This window comes from Lynx canadensis, chromosome B4, assembly GCF_007474595.2.
Source record: "Lynx canadensis isolate LIC74 chromosome B4, mLynCan4.pri.v2, whole genome shotgun sequence".
NCBI lineage: Eukaryota > Metazoa > Chordata > Mammalia > Carnivora > Felidae > Lynx > Lynx canadensis.
Genome location: NC_044309.1, coordinates 48833539 through 48854820, shown reverse-complemented (window position 1 = coordinate 48854820; position 21282 = coordinate 48833539). Strand labels below are relative to the sequence as shown.

Genomic DNA, 21282 nt, shown 5'->3' with positions numbered 1-21282 from the left:
AAGGTTCTGCCTTCAAGTTTAAGACGTGGCTATGATTTACATCTGCCTCAGTCTACATCAGGGTAGTGTCATTCATGTTCTGTTTCTTGACCAGAGCAGGATCTGGCTCATTTTGACGCCTAGGTATCATTAACTCTGTATGTTTTTAAAAAACTCACGGTGATTATGGTACCTTGGAATTTTTATTTGTCGTTTTGAATTTTTATTGCTTACTTTGGACTTTAACCCTGCACCATGACCATTTTTTATTACAGTGGCTACGGATCATCACCCACCTTTTCCCAAATGGACAGAGAACACGGTTCAAGAACAAGTGCAAAGGCCCTCTATGGTATGTTTGTTTATTTGATGAGGTATAATTCTATTTCCAACCACATTTCACAGACGAGGTTTTCGAAGTTATAATTTGAATCCATGCCTCGTTTATGTTAATTGGAGTGAAGTAGTGAGAGATAAGGATTGTTTAAAAAAGAGTTTTTATAAAAGCTACTAAAGCTGTGACTTCTGCTTACTGTCATATAATTTAAAGCCACAGGCAAAATGTATTATAGTGTTTTCTAAGGAGTCTTTTATATGGCATCAGTGCCTTAGGTGGATTTCCTGGCCAATTATTTGTGATATGATTGTTGATCTTCATGACTGATCCATTTGATTGTAGGCTGACAGTTGACAGGACTTCTTCCTTTATAGCTCTTGAACTTTTGGGTAGCACTATAGTATGAGGAACAGTCCTTACGGTATTTCTCTCTGCACTACAAAACCAGCAGGCTTTCTCCCTGATTCTTCTTTAACTTCCCTTGTCCTCTCTAGATTGTCTCATATGTAAATAATATATTTTTTAACTTAGGTATAAAATAGAAGTCATTACTAAGAAGAAATTGAAGACTCCTGACATACACTACATGTGTTTAGGAATGCATTGTTTTCACAGGGTCTGTCTGGGCTTTTATTATTGTACAATAAAGAATAAGAACAGTATTATGTCCTAGTAGTTGTGAATAGTAGATCCAGAGAATATATTCAACAAATATGTATTTTATAATTAATATGTGCTCAGAACAGAGCTAGTAATATATGGTTCTTGACTTTAAGGGACTTGCAGTCTAGACAATGACTTGAAAGAACTGAAAAAGAAGGGTTTTTTTTGCCTTTTTGGTTTTTGCAAAAATAAAATACTGAATTCCTTCAGTCTTTTATTTCTAGGTAGGTAGTCTAGGTACTTCTGTGAGCCAGGCCAAGGTCTTCATAGTGTCTGTTTCCATGACCATTCAGTCATTCCAAAGATGAATAAGACACATATTCATTATGCATTATTTTGGTGAGGTTAGGTTAGTAAATGCATCATTATAATAAAGAGCTAAATGAGCTTGGATGGCAGCGTGTGAGGTGCAGTGGGGGTGGTCACTTCTTCTACATGGGTAGGGGCGGTAGTCAGAAGAGATTGCATAGAAGACTTGAGCCTTGAGCTAAAGTCTGAAATGTAAGTAGTATTCTCCAGGCGTTTGGGAGGCTGGAGAGTACCATAAACAGCAGTATGAGTCCTTTATAAACTCGACTGTAAGTTCTGTGAAATTGGGCCATATCTGCCTTATTTACTTTGGGATTCCCTAAGCATAGCACAGGGACTGATGTATAATTTACTCTCAGTAAAATACTGGCAGAATGAATGTAATGAATGTATGAACTGCGAACAGTTTGGTCTTAACTGGAGGGTGCAAGGTGTTACATTGGGAAATAAGATTAGAAAAATAAACATGGGCCACAGTAGGAACAATCATACTAAGGAAGTTGAGCATTGTTTATGGGGAATGACTAGTCACTGAAGTTTTTTAGTTAGAGGAAAAATAGTTCTGTTGTCTTGGGTCACTCTCATAGCAGTATTGAGGATGGGTATGATGAGTGTGGATGGAAACAGGTTAAGTCAGACATCTAAACAATAGCCTTGAGACTTGTTAAGGAGAAAGAGTATTATTGATCATCTCACAAATACTGTAGATCCAAAAGTCTGTTCTCAGCTAAGAAAGGGATAAGGGATAAAAAAGTGGAATTCACCTCAAATTTTAATGTTTATTTTGTGTTAGGAGCACCTTCATAAAAGTGTAGATCTGGGGATTGAAAATCTTCAGGTTTAATCAGTGAATTTCTGTGAATCAAGAATTTCTGTGTTTTACGTATAGAGAAAGCTGAGGCTCCTTTCTAAGGTGAGGTGATTGTCAAAGTCACATAACTTTAAAAATCTTGATTGTGAGAAAATGTGACAACTTTGTGTAGTGTGACAAAAATGAACAGTGTATAGGTAAAACAGAGGACATAAAGAGAGGGAAAGAATGGAGGAAATCCAAGAGTCAAAGAAGAAAGAAGACTTAGCAAATGTGTTTGGCTTAGAAGTAAGCAGGTTTTAAGCTTCTTGAAGTTACAGATGATGTTTCATTCCTCCTGGTATCTAATCCTCACCCCTCCCTCCCAAAAGGGGCTCTCAGTCCAATGCCCATGGAATGAATGGAATGAATGACAGGGAAGAAATATGTTCAGATTTTGAACAATCTTTTTCAGTAAATAAGTTGGAGTTCCAGCTGTAGTTAGTTAATATAGAATGGTTAACCTCCCAGTTTCAACTTTTTTTTTTTTTTAATGGGAGGCGGTAAAGGAGAGGTTTGTAATGTAGTTTGTCACAATGTATGCATTTTCTTAACAATTTTTCTTTTCACAATGATTAAACCAGTTGAGTAAATCAAGAGTTCATTTCTTTTGTGGATGGTACACGAACTTCTTTGGGATGTGACGATACTGTTTAGTGCACTGGAACATGAGTCTTACAGTAATGACCGTTGTTTTTCATACACCGGCCACAGGTTAGATACTGCATCTAGAGTTTCATGCAGCTTGTCTTTCTCATGAGAACACTTTTCAGATGTGACACCATAATGTGCCTCCTAGGCTGATTCAGTAACTCAGGAACTTCTGTCTCAAGAGAGGCATCATGGGTTTTGGAGGCCAAGCAGTTTGGGGCTGAAGCATGGCATTTCTACCAAAGCACTTCCAGTTTGAGCAGGTGATTTTACCTGTTGGCCCCCGTTTCTTCATCTATAAAATAGAAATGATAATAATATTGTGGTAATAAGTTTATATGAGGAAACAGAAGTAACGAGTCTGTCATGGCGTTGAGGGGGAATGTAGGAGAGTTATTTTTTGTCCTGGGTGCTCAGATTAATCAAGGCCCTCAAATTTGATGTTTTGATGTCATACATACGGTATATAATTACAGTGAAACTTGGACAGGATCAAGTGGTAATCTTCATCATATTTTTTAAGCTTATATTCCAGATATTACCAGAAATATTTTTTGTAAATCCTGTAAGTGTATTGTCAATTATAGAATTATGATGATAAATTTTGATTCTTTTGGATATGTGTAATTTTATTCAAGGAAAGTAGTTAAAATATACTGCAGTGTAATATCCCTGTTTTGCCATTTCTTCATTATGATATAAGAAATTTCAGAGCCAGTATGTGAGAAGCTCTGCATCACTAAAGTCCCTGACAACATAAATAAACAGAAAATAAATATTAATTTCATTCTCCTCCACATACCGCATGACAGTAACATTTCATTTGGCTAGTGTTATCAGGGAATTGAAAATTTTGTAGATATGTACAGTTTGTAGTTAGCCTGCTTGTCAAAGTCTTTAAAGCACTAAAATTTAATATCATTTTTAAGGGACGTACTTGTAAAATATATTAAACATTCCCTTCTATCAGGGTGTGGTGCCTGTAATCTCTTGTCGATGATTCGGAGGGTCATCAATGCACACTAGCTTGTGTACTGTCGTGTGTTCAGAAGATCTATTCTTTACCTTTACGCCAAATCATTCAAAATCGTTTCCCTTTTGAATATCTGTGGCTGCCTTTTCTGTGCATCTGTGTCCCATACCCGTCACTTTTCCCTGTTGTTAATGTGCCTTCTTCTAACATTGCTTCTGATATGTATGGGCTGATCAGCTAGATAGAATATCTTTAGTAGAGTAAGTAGATTCTGAGTGGGGAGTTGAGAGTCTTGTTAAAGTCTACATATTAAAATGTGCAAGTTTCGATGTGTCGACGTCGTGACATCTCTCCGCCCTTCAGAGGACTTCTTTAAGTGTGGGCTCTGCTGTGTTCTGAATAGCTGAACTTCCTAGAAAAGTAACTTCTCTTTAAGTTAGATATTGCTGAATTTGTAATATAGCCATTTATAATAATCAGGTATTTAAAGTCATCCTCTATCCAGAAAAACTCAAGTTTCACAGAATCATCAGTTAGCAATATTTTGTTGTCATTACCAACATTTATAGTAATTTTAAGATTTGTATTGTTGGAGTCCAAGTAGTACTGGATAAGTATGGTAGACGGGCACCCTCTTAAGTCTCATTCTAGCCTTCAGTGTGAACTTTTTTGCAAAGATAGCAAGGAGGAAAATATATTTGTGTTTTTCCTATTTTTCTTTTTTCTTCTCCAGGAGGTACTGGTAAGAATTGAATGTAAGTAGTCTGTAAAGCGTATGGCTTCTGTATAATTGACTTTACTGTAAACTTTTCTGTATCTTTGCATAGCACTTGCCTTCTCTTTCTCATAGCAAGATGTCTGAATATAGCAGTTGTCTTAATAGATATATACCCCACATGTTTTACTTTTTGTACCTATCTTTCTTCTCTTCCTGTCCCTTTCTAGGAGTTAGTCTCTTTGTGTAACTGTCACAATTGAAGCCCAAGCAATCTCTTACACATTCAGGTGGCATTCACGAATTAAAGCCCATTTCTCTTTTCTCCACATGCATCACTTACAGCGTGTATTTTACTTGGAGAAAACGTTTAAATATTCTTTTTTAAGAACGATTTTCTTTTAATTCTTATGAAGCACATGGCTCATGATTATATATTATCAGGAAGTTGGGCAATTAAGAGTCAAAATTCAGTTCTGTAGAGTGTGCTGGTGCTTCACCTTATCTGAAAATTTTAAACTTCTTTTCTCCTCATGGGACAAACCAGGAAAATTCATTCTTAAATAATGCAGTTTTATGAAAATGACCTTTTTTTGTTTTTAGTTACTTTTTTTAAATGTTTATTTTTGAGAGAGATGGACAGAGCACGAGTAGGGGAAGGGACAGAGAGAGAGGGAGACGCAGAATCTGAAGCAGGCTCCAGGCTGTCAGCACAGAGCGCACCGTGGGGCTCGAACCCACAAACCGTGAGATCATGACCTGACCCAAAGTCAGATGCTTAACCTACTGAGCCACCCAGGCGCCCCACTCAGCAGCTGCTTTTATGTTACATTTTTTTTCTTTTTAATTGCAAAATACTTACTTTTTAAGATATGCTTAATTTTTGGAAAAAGAAAATAAAATTTTCTGGATATTAGATCTTATAAATTTTGCTGTGTATATAAACAGCAATACAGACCAAAGGGAATTGCATTTAAATATTCAGACCTGCATGTTGTTATAGTTGCCGTTGTACTAATTGAAGAGTTAAATGAAACCTACCTGTTTTTTTTTTTTTAATTGAGACTTGTAGTTTTAGACTCATAGCAAAATTGAGTGGAAGATACAGAGATTTCCTATCTATCATCCCGCATATGCATAGCCCTCCACTGTCAACAGCCCCCACCAGAGTGGTGTGTTTGTTACTATTGATGAACCTATATTAATATATCCTAATCACTCAATGTCTTATGAAACCTGAATTTAATGTTCCTGATCTGCAAGTTGGTTATCACATAATAGCTTGATAATGCTAAAAAAATCTGTAAAAACATATCAACTCAATAGTGCTAAAAAAAAGCCTGTAAAGAATTTTTATCATTGGTCACTGAATTCACCTAATTCTGTTTCTGTGGGTTTGTATGTTCTGTTCTGCAGTGTAAAAGCAAGTGAGAAAAGCAGTAAAACCACAACCATTGGTACTACAATCAAGTAGTTTATTCCTAGCTTTAATTGACTCAGATTGAGAAAGTTAAGGAGACAGAAACTGAGGCTTTTATATTGGGAGTTGAGCAGCCTATATATGAGAAACCCAAAACTCTGCTGCCGGATTTATTCAGTTATTATTTAATGTACTATTTGGCCGTGCTTTACACTCTTAATTAGGAAAGAAAAGTTTTCAACCTAAAGAGGTAACATGTAGTAGATGAGTTGGCCTTTGTACAGATTTTGGAACAATCTTGGCTGTCCATTAGAATTGCCATTTATAAATCCCAGTGCCCAAATTGCACCCTAGACCAGCTACGTTAGAATCTCTAGCAAGGCATTATTTTTCAAAGTTCATTCTAGTGTGCAGCCAGGGATGAAAACCACTGTTAAAGTGGGGAACATCATTAGAGGCTTTGTCTGGAGTATCATTGAGACTTTATTTAGACTTCTCATACTTTTTTAAGGCTTTTGGTGAGATTTTCAGCTTAGGAGCATGCTTACTATTTACGACTGTATTTGAGAGTACATATGATTCTCATAAAAAAAGAAATGTACCATAATTGCCTCTTAGGAACCTTCTTTCAGAATTTCCTATTAAAATGTTAACATTAACCTTTATTTATTCATCGACTTAAATCATTGGAACTACTAATTTGTTTATAAATCCGTTTCGTGGCATTTATATATTTTTAGGGTCTTTAAAAGGTAATTTCTTATAACACATACATCTTATTTATTGTGTAGCATTGGAGAGAAAGCAGTTTAAGAATTTCTAAAATGGATTTTTCATGTGGAATATTCGAAATAACATCTATCTCCCAGGCAATCAGAGTGATCAGTTAATGTCATGTTTTTGTTTTTGTTTTTACAAATATCATCGAATAGTCAGTGTTTTTCTATTGTACTTATAAAATAAGCTTCTATGGGATTAAAAAACTATGTTAGAAAATTAGGGAGAACAAATTCTTACTACTTCATAATGAGAAACTTGAATTACACGCCATTGGGCTTCACTTATCTGAAAGACTCAGTGAAGCATTTGAATGTCCTGGGGTTGCCATATCACAACTGGATACCATGGCAACCATTGCCATTTCTTTTGCTCTAGGTCAGACCACAGGAAATAGAACCACCTTCATGTTCTGAGTCTGCCATAGAGAGTTGTGCTAGAAAATGATAAACTAGTGATTCTGAAATAGTGATTCTTTCTTTCTTTCTTTCTTTCTTTCTTTCTTTCTTTCTTTCTTTCTTTCTTTCTTTCTTTCTTTCCTTCCTTCCTTCCTTCCTTCCTTCCTTCCTTCCTTCCTTCCTTCCTTCTTAAATATAATTTATTGTCAAGTTGGCTAACATACAGTATATACAGTGTGCTCTTGGTTTTGGGGGTAGATTCCCATGATGCATCACTTAACATACAGCACTATTTAGAAATAGTAATTATTTCTGGGGCACCTGGGTGGCGCAGTTGGTTAAGCGTCCAACTTTGGCTCAGGTCATGATCTCACGGTTTGTGGGTTCGAGCCCCACATCTAGCTCTGTGCTGGAGCCTGGAACTGAGCCTCCAGCTCAGAGCCTGGAGCCTGCTTCAGATTCTGTCTCCCTTTCTCTCTGCCCCTCCCTGCTCATACTGTCTCTGTGTCTCTCAAAAATAAATAAACATTAAAAAACATTTTTTAGTTAAAAAAAAGAAATAGTAATTATTTCTAAAAGTGCTTTTGTCAGAAATGTTCCTCAGTTACATATTGTATTTCAGTGGTTCTCCAGAGAACAGTTATCTATTTGTTAATATCTCACCTTGATTAATTCTCAGCTAAGAATCAGAAGAATCATGGTTGTTTCTTTTCTTGATAAGTAGACTATAGTCATGTAAGTGAAGGTTATGTTTTGTATATTGGAGTAGAAAATTTAAGGTGAAACCAGATCTTTCTTTTTGATCACATTGTTTTGGTAGGAACGGATGGATCATACTTCTTCAGGTCATCATCCAAACAAAAAAAGAAAGGTAGCAGATACTGAATTTTGTAGTGTGTCTGTTTCTATTAAGTAACTTTAATGCTGCAAAAACAAAAATACAGTATATCAGAATAATATCAGACTGATGTAATATAAAGGACATAGGTATTTTTCATCTCAGTTTCAGATAAATATAAATGAAAAGATAATTACTTTCATATATATTATGAAATAAGAATTTATCAAAGTTTTTAAAAAATTCTGTTAACATTCTTGATCTGTATATGTGCTTTATATTTTGTACTTGGTTTGAGTTCATGTTCAGCAGAACTTTTCAACCTCTGAAGTTGTAGGAAGGTCTAGAGGTTTCATATCAACTGAAAGAAACATATTTATATTTGAAAAACAATTGGATATCAGGAAAGTTAAGGGGTGTGTACGTGTGTGTGTGTGCATCTGCGTGCGTGTGTGTGGATATTAGTACTGCAGGAGTTTTGAGGTTTGATCTTATTTAACCCTTTTATTTTACAATAAGAGTGCTGAGGTCCAGAGCTAAGCACCTTGCTCAAATTTAGTGTCCTGCTTAGTGACAGAGCCAAAGCTAGAGTCAATAATCTCCTGGTTCCTACTTAGGGTTCTTTTTCATCATAGCATTCTGCTTTAGGAAAAATAGGGCAACTCTGAATTTACAAATAAGCAAGTTCCTTGATTAGAAAGTAACATGTACAAAATATTTTATATTTTATTTTGGTTTTGCAGCATTATACAAAAGAAAATAAAGGTTTATTTTTGCTTTTTAAATAGTGTGGTGTGGTGACTTTCCACCTGACTTTCTTGTATTTTCTAACAGCTGATATCTACAGTTTTGAGCATCATGTTTGTTTGTTCTGTAGCTGTGTGGAGACTGTTAAAGTTTAATGGCACTCGGTATGATTGAGTCATGTTTTGAATCTCCTCTGACACTCTCCATAGTTTGGATGTTGTGAAAGGAGATGTTCCTTGTCGTGGCCATTATTTTGATAATATAGTCTAACTCACAGAATACAGTATCTGTGACAATATTTGCAATTCTGTTGTGTTCTCAACACATTAAAAAATGAGAGTTATAAGCCAGTTTTCGTCTTTTTTTGCCAAAGAGTAGGTATCTGATTAATAAAGCCCTTAATTAAATAACTCTTTTTAAATAAGCTTTCTGGTGGCTTATTCATTTAATGTGAATAATGAGTGTTTTCAGATACACCACACAACAGTGACTTGTCAGCTGCTATACTTATACGTGAGCTAGACTGGTTTTAGAGATGGCCACAAGGCCCTGGTACACAAACTTTAGCCTCTTAGTGGGTACATAATGGCTTTTTCAACTTCTCTTTCAGAACAAAGGAAGAGTTATGCCCGGGACAGTGTCAGCAGCGTGTCCGACACATCTCAATACCGTGTTGAGGTAAGATGTTTTGATGTTTGCTAAAATGTAGAATGAACCTTGAGGGACATACAAATTTGGTAGTAAAATCAGAATTATGTTTTATTGTATTCCTATGATGTACTATGAATTGTGTTCACCTTTTTTCTTTTAGAGTTTTGCAAAATTTAGATGTAAAATATCAAAGTATCTTGTTAGTCTGGGGTCTATTTTCATAGAGAGTAAATTAAAATAACTACTCATTTATTATTGCCAGCCTTGTTTTGGTTAAAAACAGGACAAAGGCTTCTATTTTATATTATAGAATCTTGAACTTATGCCTTTGGTGGTTTCACGGAGTGGTTTGGTTTTATTTTTAATTTTACCTAAAGTTGTTAGTAGTCCTATTTAAACAGTGTTTTCTTATTAGTTTCCTGTGTTGTTATCTGTTAAGCTATATTTGCTCTTGAGTGGAATCTATTTAGTGACTTTTGTTTGTAATAGAAAATATTTAAGTAGGGAGTAAATTTTAAATTGCTCTTATTTTCAGTTTTCTACCCATAGCAAGCATGCTTAATTAGATTTAAAGTTTTATTTAAGGGCATGTGTGATTGGCTCAGTTGGTTAAGTCTTCTACTCTCAATCTCGGCTCAGGTCATGATTTCACAGTTCGTGGGATCTAGCCCTGCATTAGGCTCTGTGCTGACAGCCTGGAGCCTGCTTGGGATTCTCTCTCCCTCTGTCTCTGCCTCTCTCTCTCTCTCTCTCTCTCTCTCTCTCTCTCTCTCCCTTCCTCCCTCCCTCCCTCCCTCCCTCCCTCCCTTCCTTTCTCCTCCTCCTCCACCTCCGCCTCCACCTCCTTCTTCTTCTCTCTCTCTCTCTCTCAAAAATAAATAAACTTTAAAATTTTGTTTCAGTTCAATGAAGACTTTGACAGTTGTTATAGTAGTAGTCAACTGCTTCTCTCATTTATCAACGTCTGTAGTTTTCCACCTGCAGTGTAGCTTCCCTGCTGGTATTCAGCACTTAAGTAACCAAAATGAAATAAAATGGGAGGGATTGGTTTTAAGAGAATGTTATTTAAGCTGTTTGGAATTTATGTTATGTTTATGTAGCTTGACATGGCTCAGTATTAAGCAGATTTAGGTATTTTATGACTCAAGGCACTGTTGCCTCTATTCAACAAAACCTGGCTTGACTTTATTATCTCAGTAAGATAGCCATGAAGTTGTAGGTGCTTTGTGTTGGTTTCTCACCACTCTACTCACCGACTTCAATGAGGTTACCATTGCTTTCTTTTGGAAAACGTGTACTAAGAGACTGTGAGCATTATATATATTTTTCCTTTTTGTCAATCATAAGCACTTGACTACCTTTGTTCTGGATCGGAAAGATGCAATGATAACTGTGGATGATGGAATAAGGAAGCTGAAATTGCTTGATGCCAAGGGCAAAGTGTGGACTCAAGATATGATTCTTCAAGTGGATGACAGAGCTGTGAGCCTGATTGACTTAGAATCAAAGGTAAGTTTGTAAAATTTGGACTATTTTACTTGTAAGAAAGTTCCACAGGTATTTACATTTACAAGCAGGTCATACTGTATAAAAGTGGATGAAAGTTGGATAAAATAAAATATTTTGTCAGTGATTTGAAAGAAGAAATATAATACTGCATACACATCATGCACAAAAAAATCAGTTCCTGAAACTAAAGATCGGGGATCCCTGTTCTATTGTTTTATTTAAACCACAAACGATGAGATGAAGGAAGTGACAAAAACAATTCAGAGCACTGACGCAAGGCCCCCACTGGGCCTTTATGACATCTATCAATTACTTGCTAGGCCAAACCATATGCCAGGAAATGAGTGACCTGGGATGACGAGGTGTGTCTGTGTGTACATATTCACTTCTCCCCAGCCATGTAGCAGGCACCTTTATTTCGCACTAGGCTGGCGGGTAAGATGCTGGAGCTCCTGAAACAGCACTCTTCTGAGCCCCATCATTTCAGAAGCACTTGAGTTGCGAAGGTAAAGAATACAACTGTTGTAATCATTTTAGCGTATTCTGTCTGATGGGACTTGGAGTACAATTTGCCCTTTCTTTCACCAGTCACATCCATCGTACCCTGTGAGAAAATAGCAACTGAGTGCCTCTCCGATCCTCATGGTTTCAAGTAATTCTAGGGAAGGGATATTATTTAATTAACCTTTGCAAAGAAAGAAAATTTGTTATTTCCCTGGTACTCTGAGAAATTGCATTTTATTCTGACGGAGCCAGTATTTCTTGTTTTGCCTTCGCTGGATGTCAGGGAATCAGAATTTAGAATGAATCTATGGTGTGATATATGTATATATGTGCCGCCTGTAATAAAAGTTGATGCTTTTTATTTTTACTTTTATTAATTTATTTTTATTTATCGGGGATATTGTATTTTCTTTACTTAAAAAAATCACTGTTTCTCCCATCATGACCCACTTACTATTTGTATAAAGGCATTAGTCTAACAATAGACACTTTAAATTTATCTCATGAAATTCAGAATTCTGATTGTGAACAGAAAGTTCATTTGTTTAAGAAATAATTATTTAATCTATCAGTATTTTATTTAGTGGGCTATTTATAGGTTAAAGAGTATTCACTTTTATACTACCGAACATCTTAATCACTTTGAAGAATATATGTTTTTAGTGAGATCCTTTTGGCCCAGCTGTTTGATATTTTGGGCTGGAATAAATAAATATAGATATTTTTAATGTTTTCATCTGAGAGATTCATTGAAATAAAAAAAATGTACAAATGATGTATTATTTGTAGCCCCACATTTATGATCACAGAAAATAGAGACTTCTGTGTATGACTGAGTATTACTGTTCAATGTTCAAATAAAAAAAAAAATTCTGACACTATATAGCCAGAGGGGAAAAAATACCATGTAAGATGGGGAATAATCTTGGAAAGAGGCCTCAGTTTACTTCTTTTTCTCTTAAAGGCGTCATCTCCACTCCATAACCTAAGGAAGTCAATATTACTAAGTTCAGTATTTCTTCTGTTTATTAAGAAGATAACTGCATTCCTCTGCTAAATATTTCCTTTTTGTTGCTTTTTCTCCCACTCACCTGGCCCCACCTTGTTTTCTGCTGTCACCTTGTATCTACTCATCCTCTCCATCCTAGGTGTTTACTTGTATTCACTGTCAGTATGATTTACACACTTTAAAAATGATGTGTACAGTGCCAAGAGGTCTTTGTGGAATCGATTATATTTATACAATAAAAATTAAGACAAGTTTTTACTTTGTTTATAGAATGAACTAGAGAATTTTCCTTTAAACACAATCCAGCACTGCCAAGCTGTGATGCATTCCTGTAACTATGATTCAGTTCTTGCCCTGGTGTGCAAAGAGCCAACTCAGAACAAGCCAGATCTTCATCTTTTCCAATGTGATGAGATTAAGGTAAATGAATGGTGTATTTTTTTTTTCCCCTCTGAGTAGATGTTCTGACAGCTTTTGGATTATCTACTGCAGTCATATGACTGGTGGATTTTTAGTTTCTTAGGATTTTGTAAGGAAAACAAATACCTTAGTATGTTCCTGAGGGCTTCCAGGAAATAAGGAGGAGATAGAGTGGTATAAAAAGAAAGAGAGAGAGAGAGAGAGAGAGAGAGAGAGAGAGAGAGAGAGAAAGAAAGAAAGAAAGAAAGAAAGAAAGAAAGAAAGAAGGAAGGAAGGAAGGAAGGAAGGAAGGAAAGAAAGAAAGAAAGAAGATGCATTCTACTTATTAAAAAAAAGCAGGCATAGATAATATATTAAATTCTTCATTGAGTTACTTGGACTTATAATTAAAAATTGATCCTTCAAGAATCATACTTCATGGACAGTAAGTAATCATATCATCTTATTTTATTCTGCACTAAACATGGATTATTGCGATGAAACACTTAGACACTTCCCATGATATAGATTTAAAGTTAATTTTAATTATGTGTCTTGAATAATTTCTCAAGATATGTAATCCCCAAGTGGTAATGTGAAAGTGGTTAAGCACAGTTACCTGTAAAAACATGCTATATCCTTAAGATTTGTATTTCAAAGTACACTGTAATTTTCAAATGATTATAACTTGCAGTGCTTTGTTGGACATTAGAAATTATCATCAACCTTGATATCTTTATTTCATGAGTTTATTTCTCCAAAAGGGAAATCATTTTGGGTTGAGTTGATTGGTGCTTTGTCAAGGCAGTGATTTATCACTTTGATTTTATATTATAAAACATACAGGTAATTTTTATCTTATAAAGAAGTGCTGGGAGATTAGCATAAAGTGTCACTTGATCTTTTCTGTATTTTTTGACATGATAGATAAATTAGACTGTCATCAGGATATTTTATAATTTTCTTTTTTTAAAATTTATGTTTAGATGAGTTTCTAAAAACCTTACTTGAACTGTGGCATTAGGTAGATTACATATGTGATGTTCATCAAAATTTTATATAGTACCTTTTGAAAGTCATAAAGGGCATTAAGAATTTTGCAAGGTTAGGGGCACCTCGGTGGTTCAGTTGGTTAAGTTTCCTATTCTTCATTTCAGCTCAGGTCACGATTTCACTGTTTGTGAGTTCAAGCCCTGCATCAGGCTCTGCACTGACAGCACAGAGCCTGCTTGGGATTCTCTCTCTCCCTCTGTCTCTGCCCTTCCCTCTCTCCCTCTCTCTCAAAATAAATAAACAAAAAAAATGTGCAAGGTTAGATTTGTTAAGTATGAAATTAGTATGAAAGTGTATATTTTCTCTGGAAAAATGAAATTATAATGAAATAAAATTAAAATATTTTGAAAACAGAGGACTAAGCTAAAAGACATGTTAAATCTGGTGTTTGCCTCAGTGTTTTATTTTTTATTTTTATTTTTTATTTTTTATTTTTTATTTTTTATTTTTTTGCCTCAGTGTTTTAAAACTTACCCTGAAACTAATAGTAACTATGCTGAGTAGAGTTTCTGAATTTCAATTCTGAGGATAAAGGACTTATTTTATCTGATAGGGGATGGTAGTATTGAGGAGTCTGAAACATTTACTGAATTATTGTTTTATGTAACTAAAAGCTCAAGTACCATATATGCAGCTATATGTTTTTACTCATTAGTGCCATATTCTCCATGAGGCCATTTTTTCCTTGAGACATTGAAAATATAAACACAATGAAGTATGATGTGGTTTCTTTTATATGGGTCATGTTGCAACATCACTTTTGAGTTATAGTTTCTTTTTATTTTTTTCAAGTTTCTTTATTAGAGGATTTTAAACAACGCTTCTGCCCACTTCTGTAGTAAAATTTTTCTTAGAAATATGATATCCCCTCCCCAAAAAGAAATATGATAGTCCCCCCCTCGTAGGAAATTCAGGGTTCCTGGGCATCTTCAGTTTTTTTAAATTAATTAATTAATTATTAATTAATTAACAATTATTCACCTTTTTGAGACAGAGAGAGACAGAGCACGAGTGGGGGAGGAGCAGAGAGAGAGGGAGACACAGAATCTGAAGCAGGCTCCAGGCTCTGAGCTGTCAGCACAGAGCCCGATGTGGGACTTGAACTCACTGACTGTGAGATCATGACCTGAGCTGAAGTCAGACGCTTAACCAACTAAACCACCGGGGCGCTCCAATAATTTATTAATTTTTTAAATTTACATCCAAGTTAGTTAGCATATAGTGCAACAATGATATCAGGAGTAGATTCCTTAATGCCCCTTACGCATTTAGCCCATTCCCCCTCCCACAACCCCTCCAGCAACCCTCTGTTTATTCTCTGTATTTAAGAGTCTCTTATATTTTGTCCTCCTCCCTGTTTTGATATTATTTTTGCTTCCCTTCCCTTATGTTAATCTGTTTTGTATCTTAAAGTCCTCATATGAGTGAAGTCATATGATATGTCTTTCTCTGACAAATTTCGCTTAGCATAATACCCTCTAGTTCCATCCATGTAGTTGCAAATGGCAAGATTTCATTCTTTTTGATGGCTGAGTAATAACTCCATTGTATATATATACCACATCTTCTGTATCCATTCATCTATCGATGGACATCTGGGCTCTTTCCATATTTTGGCTATTGTCAATAGTGCTGCTTTAAATATTGGGGTGCCTGTGCCCTTTCAAAACAGCATACCTGTATCCCTTCGATAAATACCTAGTAGTGCCAATGCTGAGTCATAGGGCAGTTCTATTTTTAATTTTTTGAGGAACCTCCATACTGTTTTCCGGAGTGGCTGCACCTGTTTGCATTCCCACCAGCAGTGCAAAAGAGATCCTCTTTCTCCACATCCTCGCCAACATATGTTGTTGCCTGAGTTGTTAATGTTGGCTATTCTGACGGGTGTGAGGTGGTATCTCATTGTAGTTTTGATTTGTATTTCCCTGATGATGAGTGATGTTGAGCATTTTTTCATGTATCAGTTGGCCATCTGGATGTCTTCTTTGGAGCAGGGTCTATTCATGTCTTTTGTTCATTTCTTCACTGAATTCTTTGTTTTTTGGGGTGTTGAGTTTGATAAGTTCTTTATAGATTTTGGATACTAACCCTTTTTCTGATATGTTGTTTGCAAACATCTCCCATTCTGTCAGTTGCCTTTTAGTTTTGCTGATTGTTTCCTTCGCTGTGCAGAAGCCTTTTATTTTGATGATGTCCCAATAGTTCATTTTTGCTTTTGTTTCCCTTGCCTCCAGAGATGTGTTGAGTAAGAAGTTGTTGCAGCCGAGGTCAAAGAGGTTTTTGCCTGCTTTCTTTTTGAGGATTTTGATGGCTTCCTGTCTTATGTTGAGGTCTTTCATCCATTTTGAGTTTATTTTTGTGTATGGTGTAAGACAGTGGTCCAGGTTCATTTTTCTGCATGTCGTTGTTCAGTTTTCCCAGCACCATTTGCTGAAGACACCAGCTTTATTCCATTGGATATTCTTTCCTGCTTTGTCAAAGATTAGTTGGCCATACGTTTGTGGGTCTATTTCTGGGGTCTCTATTCTGTTCCATTGATCTGAGTGTCTGCTTTTGTGCCAGTACCATACTGTCTTGATGATTACAGCTTTGTAATACAGCTTGAAGTCCAGGATTGTGATGCTTCATGCTTTGGTGCTATTCTGGGTCTTTTCTAGTTCCATACACATTTTAGGATTGTTTGTTCTAGCTCTGTGAAGAATGCTTGTGTTATTTTGATGGGTATTGCATTGAATATGTAGATTGCTTTGGGTAGTATTGACGTTTTAACAATATTTGTTCTAACTGTCCAGGAGCATGGAATATTTTTTCATTTTTTGGTGTCTTGTTCACTTTCTTTCATAAGCTTTCTATAGTTTTCAGTGTTTAAATTTTTCATCTCTTTGGTTAGATTTATTCCTAGGTATTTTATGGTTTTTGCTGCAATTGTAAATGGGATCAATTCCTTGATTTCTCTTTCTGTTGCTTCACTATTGGTGTGTAGGAATGCAACCGGTTTCTGTGCATTGATTTTTATATCCTGCAATTTTGCTGAATTCATAGGTCAGCTCTAGCAGTTTTTTGGTGGAATCTTTTGAGTTTTCAATATAGAGTATCATGTCATCTGTGAAGAGTGAAAGTTTGACCTCCTCCTGGCCGATTTTGATGCCTTTTATGTCTTTGTGTTGTCTGATTGCTGAGGCTAAGGCTTCCAATAGTATGTTGAATAACAGTGGCAAGAGTGGACATCCCTGTCTTGTTCCTGACTTTAGGGGGAAAGCTCTCAGTTTTTTTCCATTGAGGATGATACTAGTGGTGGGTCTTTCATATATGGCTTTTATTGTCTTGAGGTATGATCCTTCTGTCCCTACTTTCTTGAGGGTTTTTATCAAGAAAGGATGCTGTACTTTGTCAAATGCTTTCTCTGCATCTATTGACAGGATCATGTGGTTCTTGTCCTTTCTTTTATTGATGTGATGTATCACATTGGTTGTTTTGCAGATATTAAACCAGCTCTGCATTCCAGGTATAAATCTTACTTGGTTGTGGTGAATAATTTTTTAATGTATTGCTGGATCCAGTTGGTGGTATCTTGTTGAGGATTTTTGCATCCATGTTCATCAGGGAAATTGGTCTATAGTTTTCCTTTTTAGTGGGCTCTTTGTCTGGTTTTGGAATTAAGGTAATGCTGGCTTTATAGAAAGTGTTTGGAAGTTTTCCTTCCATTTCTATTTTTTTGGAACAGCTTCAAGAAAACAGGTGTTAACTCTTCTTTAAATGTTTGGTAGAATTCCCCTGGAAGGCCATCTGGCCCTGGACTCTTGTTTTGGGGGGAGATTTTTGATTACTATTTTGATTTCTTTACTGGTTATGGGTCTGTTCAAATTTTCTATTTCTTCGTGTTTCAATTTTGGTGGTGTATATGTTTCTAGGAATTTGTCCATTTCTTCCAGATTGCCCATTTTGTTGGTGTTTAATTGCTCGTAAGGCATCTTCAGTTTTATTTAACATCCTGCGTAATAGAGAGCCTTTGACAGGATGTTTATTATATCTTCCTGAAAGTAAGATATTCTTATGGCAGTAACACTGAACTAGGGTGCATTAGCCCTCACAATTATTTAGGAATGTGACCTTGGCCAAGCTATCATGAGTATTCTTCAGTTTCATTAATTTTAAAACAAGGAGAACATATTAGATAATCTTCAAGTTTCCTTTCAGCTCTAAAATTTTATGATTATCTGTGCTTATGGTAAAAGAATATACAACATACATATTTGAGAAAAACATACATAGTTACAGAGAACCAGCAGGAATAAAAAATGGAAGATGAGTACATCCTAGCAAGAATCTAATATGCAGTAATAATCACTGGCCATAAATAAAATTCTTTGCTACTAATCTTACCTTGTTTCTCAAGAAAACCCAATCAGATATTCTTGTTGGGAGAGTATTAGAGAAGTTAATTGTTTGGAGAAAGTTAACTTTTATCTGAAATGACAAAATAGGATACAGAAGGATACAACCTAGTGTTGGGGGTTCATTCCATGATTATAGTGTATTTGTTCTAAACTGAGAGTATCTGCTGGGTCTGAGTGATATGTTGCAGTAGGTTAATAGGCGCCCACTGGAGCCTGAGGATGAGAATGGGAAAGGAGCTCTGTTCCTCATGCGTTCACTTCTATTTCCTTCATTTCTCCTTAGGCAGAGATTTTCCCCCAGTTATACTTTCTGCATATACCTATACTTCCAGCACATGCAAATCCCTCTCCTCTTTGCCTTTATGCGAGGATAACTTGTGTCTAAACTAATGGAATCTGGACTAGATAATCTTTAAAAATTTCTTCGCGTTTTAAATTTTGTCTTTGGGGCGCTGGGGTGGCTCAGTTGGTTAAGCGTCCGACCCTTGATTTTGGCTCAGGTCATGATCTCACAGTTCGTGGGGTTGAGCCCTGTGTCGAGCTCTGCGCTGACAGAGTGGAGCCTACTTGGGATTCTCTCTCTCCCTTTCTCTCTGCCCCTCCCCCACTTGCATTCTCTCTCAAAATAAATAAACAAAATAAATAAATAAATTTGGCCATTATAAAGTTCACCATCAAAAAACCACAAGAGTCATGTTTGGAAAGCACGTTTAAAAAAAAGGAAACACTTCTTTTGTGTCAAGACACTTACTGATTCAGACAGGAAACATAATCCCTTTTTTTGTTGTTGTTTGAACCTACATATCAAGACAAGAAAAATCTATGACCTCCTGTCTTTCATTGCAGGCAAACCTCATTAGTGAAGACATTGAAAGTGCAATCAGTGACAGTAAAGGAGGGAAACAGAAGAGGCGGCCCGAAGCCCTGAGGTAAAATCATTAAAAGAGATTGAGGGGTGGAATTGTTTTGTTTGTTAGAAAAGTTTTTTCATTTGTGGTTTTTTGTTTTGTTTTTTGCTCTAAAGATTTAGAAAGATTGCCTTCAGTGAAGGTATATTTTAGAGATTACAACCTGTGATTTCAACTCATTTGCTCTTCTGAGTTTGTCAGTTTATGGGTTTATGTGTGCACATTTTCCCTCCATGTTTCTGGTCTTTCTCTGAGAAGGCTTCTCTCCCACGTGTGTTGTCCAAGAGAGTCAGGACTGATGAGTGACAATTTAAGGGAAGGTCAGCCTAAGGGAGTACAAATAGATGTGAGGAATATAGTTAGTTCACAGCCTTTCCAAATCACAGGAGACACAGGAAAAAAAAATTAAACCTAGTGATCAGTTGAATTAAAATGTTCCTATGTTTTTGTATTTGATGTACATTTGTAAATATATATAATATGAAATGGTTAGGAAACCCTTATTGTTCTACCTCTTGACATAGTTCCTAAGGTTGAAGAACTAATACCGTAAACTGAGAGAATTGATAGAAAGTAAGATGGTAAAAAATTCTTTTTTTTTTTCGTCTTTTTTAGGATGATTTCAAAAGCAGACCCTGGTATACCGCCTCCACCAAGAGCTCCTGCCCCAGTGCCCCCTGGGACTGTTACCCAGGTGGATGTTAGAAGTCGGGTAGCAGCCTGGTCTGCGTGGGCAGCTGACCAGGGGGACTGTGAGTGTTTCTAGGAACTGCTACTTCTTGAACATTTATTATGGGTTGTGACATAGTTCTTGCTTTCAAATTCTGATGCTGATTTCTGAGCTAAAGCCTGAGGTTAGCTTTTTTAATTGAAACAAAACTTAGAAAAGAAATTTAAGCCTTGGACACTTTAAGACTATTGTATACGAGAGTTCAGGCCAGTCATTTAAATAAATATGGTGTTAGGATTACGGTCCCTTTTTTTTTTTTTAAATGCAATCAAAGATGGGAAGTTTGACTCAGCTAACAAAAAGATGGTAACATGATATATACCAAACAAGAGTCTGCCAGTTTGTTTGTTTTTAAAGACTATACTTCAGAATTCTTTCCATTATTATTATCTTTCCTATTTGGAAAAAGTGTTGTTCTTTCATGAAAAGGATATCAGGGTAGTATTAGGACAAGAGTAAAAGGCATTCTCCATCTGGCTAAGCTTGTCAAAGGGGCCCTTGTGGGCACCATCATTTTACCTTGGTATTCTTTTTAAAAGACAAATCACAGCACAGAACATAGTGTAACATTTTACATGTCAGAATGTTTCTTGCCAAATATGAAATTGTTATGACCGATAATGCCTTATGATATGTTGTTAGGTCCAGTGTCTTCATTATAAGGGTTAATAATTGTGATCCAGCAAGTTTGAATTTGATGAAGTCTCACTTTTGCCAGATGGAGTTCATTTTATTTCTGAAATGCTTTCCATTTTATTTAGTTTTTTGTTTTGTTTTGTGTTGTTTTGTTTTTTGGTATCCTTGAAGCTATTTTTAGAGATTTACACATAAGCCCAGCTACCAAACAGATGAAAGAAAGAAATCTTTGAAACATCCATTTATCAAAAGTGAAGTAACAGAATTACTTACTTTAACTTTTTTTATTTTTTTTTTTCAACTTTTATTTATTTTGGGGACAGAGAGAGACAGAGCATGAACGGGGGAGGGGCAGAAAGAGAGGGAGACACAGAATCGGAAACAGGCTCCAGGCTCTGAGCCATCAGCCCAGAGCCCGACACGGGGCTCGAACTCCCGGACCGCGAGATTGTGACCTGGCTGAAGTCCGACGCTTAACCGACTGCGCCACCCAGGCGTCCCTTTTTTTTTTTTTTTTTTTTTACTTTAACTTTTATAACAATTTCTGTTTTTAGAAATTTATAAGGTAAATTTCTGTTGATGCTTTTTTTTTTTTGTAAAATTTTGTGTTTAAAAAAACTGGTAGGAGTTTATAGTGTTTTTTACTTTTTGTTCTTATGGTACTTTTGTTGTTGCTGCTGTTTGGCGGAAGAAATGTGGGTTTTGAGAGAGATCAAAATGGTCTTCCTTGAAGTTGAGGAAGGATAAGACATCTTAAGTTTACAAATATTCTGAATAAAATTGTAAAAACATCTGTAAAACTAATATAATTTACAGAAAAGAGAAAATT

The 21282-nt window shown here is 35.9% G+C and overlaps 1 protein-coding gene across 3 annotated transcripts in view; it reads left to right on the top strand.

Moving 5' to 3' along the window:
• The window catches only part of EPS8 (epidermal growth factor receptor pathway substrate 8), a 106905-nt gene that overhangs the window by 37088 nt on the left and 48535 nt on the right, over window positions 1-21282 (top strand). For all 3 annotated transcript variants that reach the window (XM_030321820.1, XM_030321819.1, XM_030321821.1), the window contains 6 exons: window positions 255-331; window positions 9268-9335; window positions 10656-10817; window positions 12601-12750; window positions 19026-19108; window positions 19703-19839. In XM_030321820.1, coding sequence (XP_030177680.1) covers window positions 255-331; window positions 9268-9335; window positions 10656-10817; window positions 12601-12750; window positions 19026-19108; window positions 19703-19839 — 677 coding nt within the window. The remainder of the gene's footprint in view (window positions 1-254; window positions 332-9267; window positions 9336-10655; window positions 10818-12600; window positions 12751-19025; window positions 19109-19702; window positions 19840-21282) is intronic.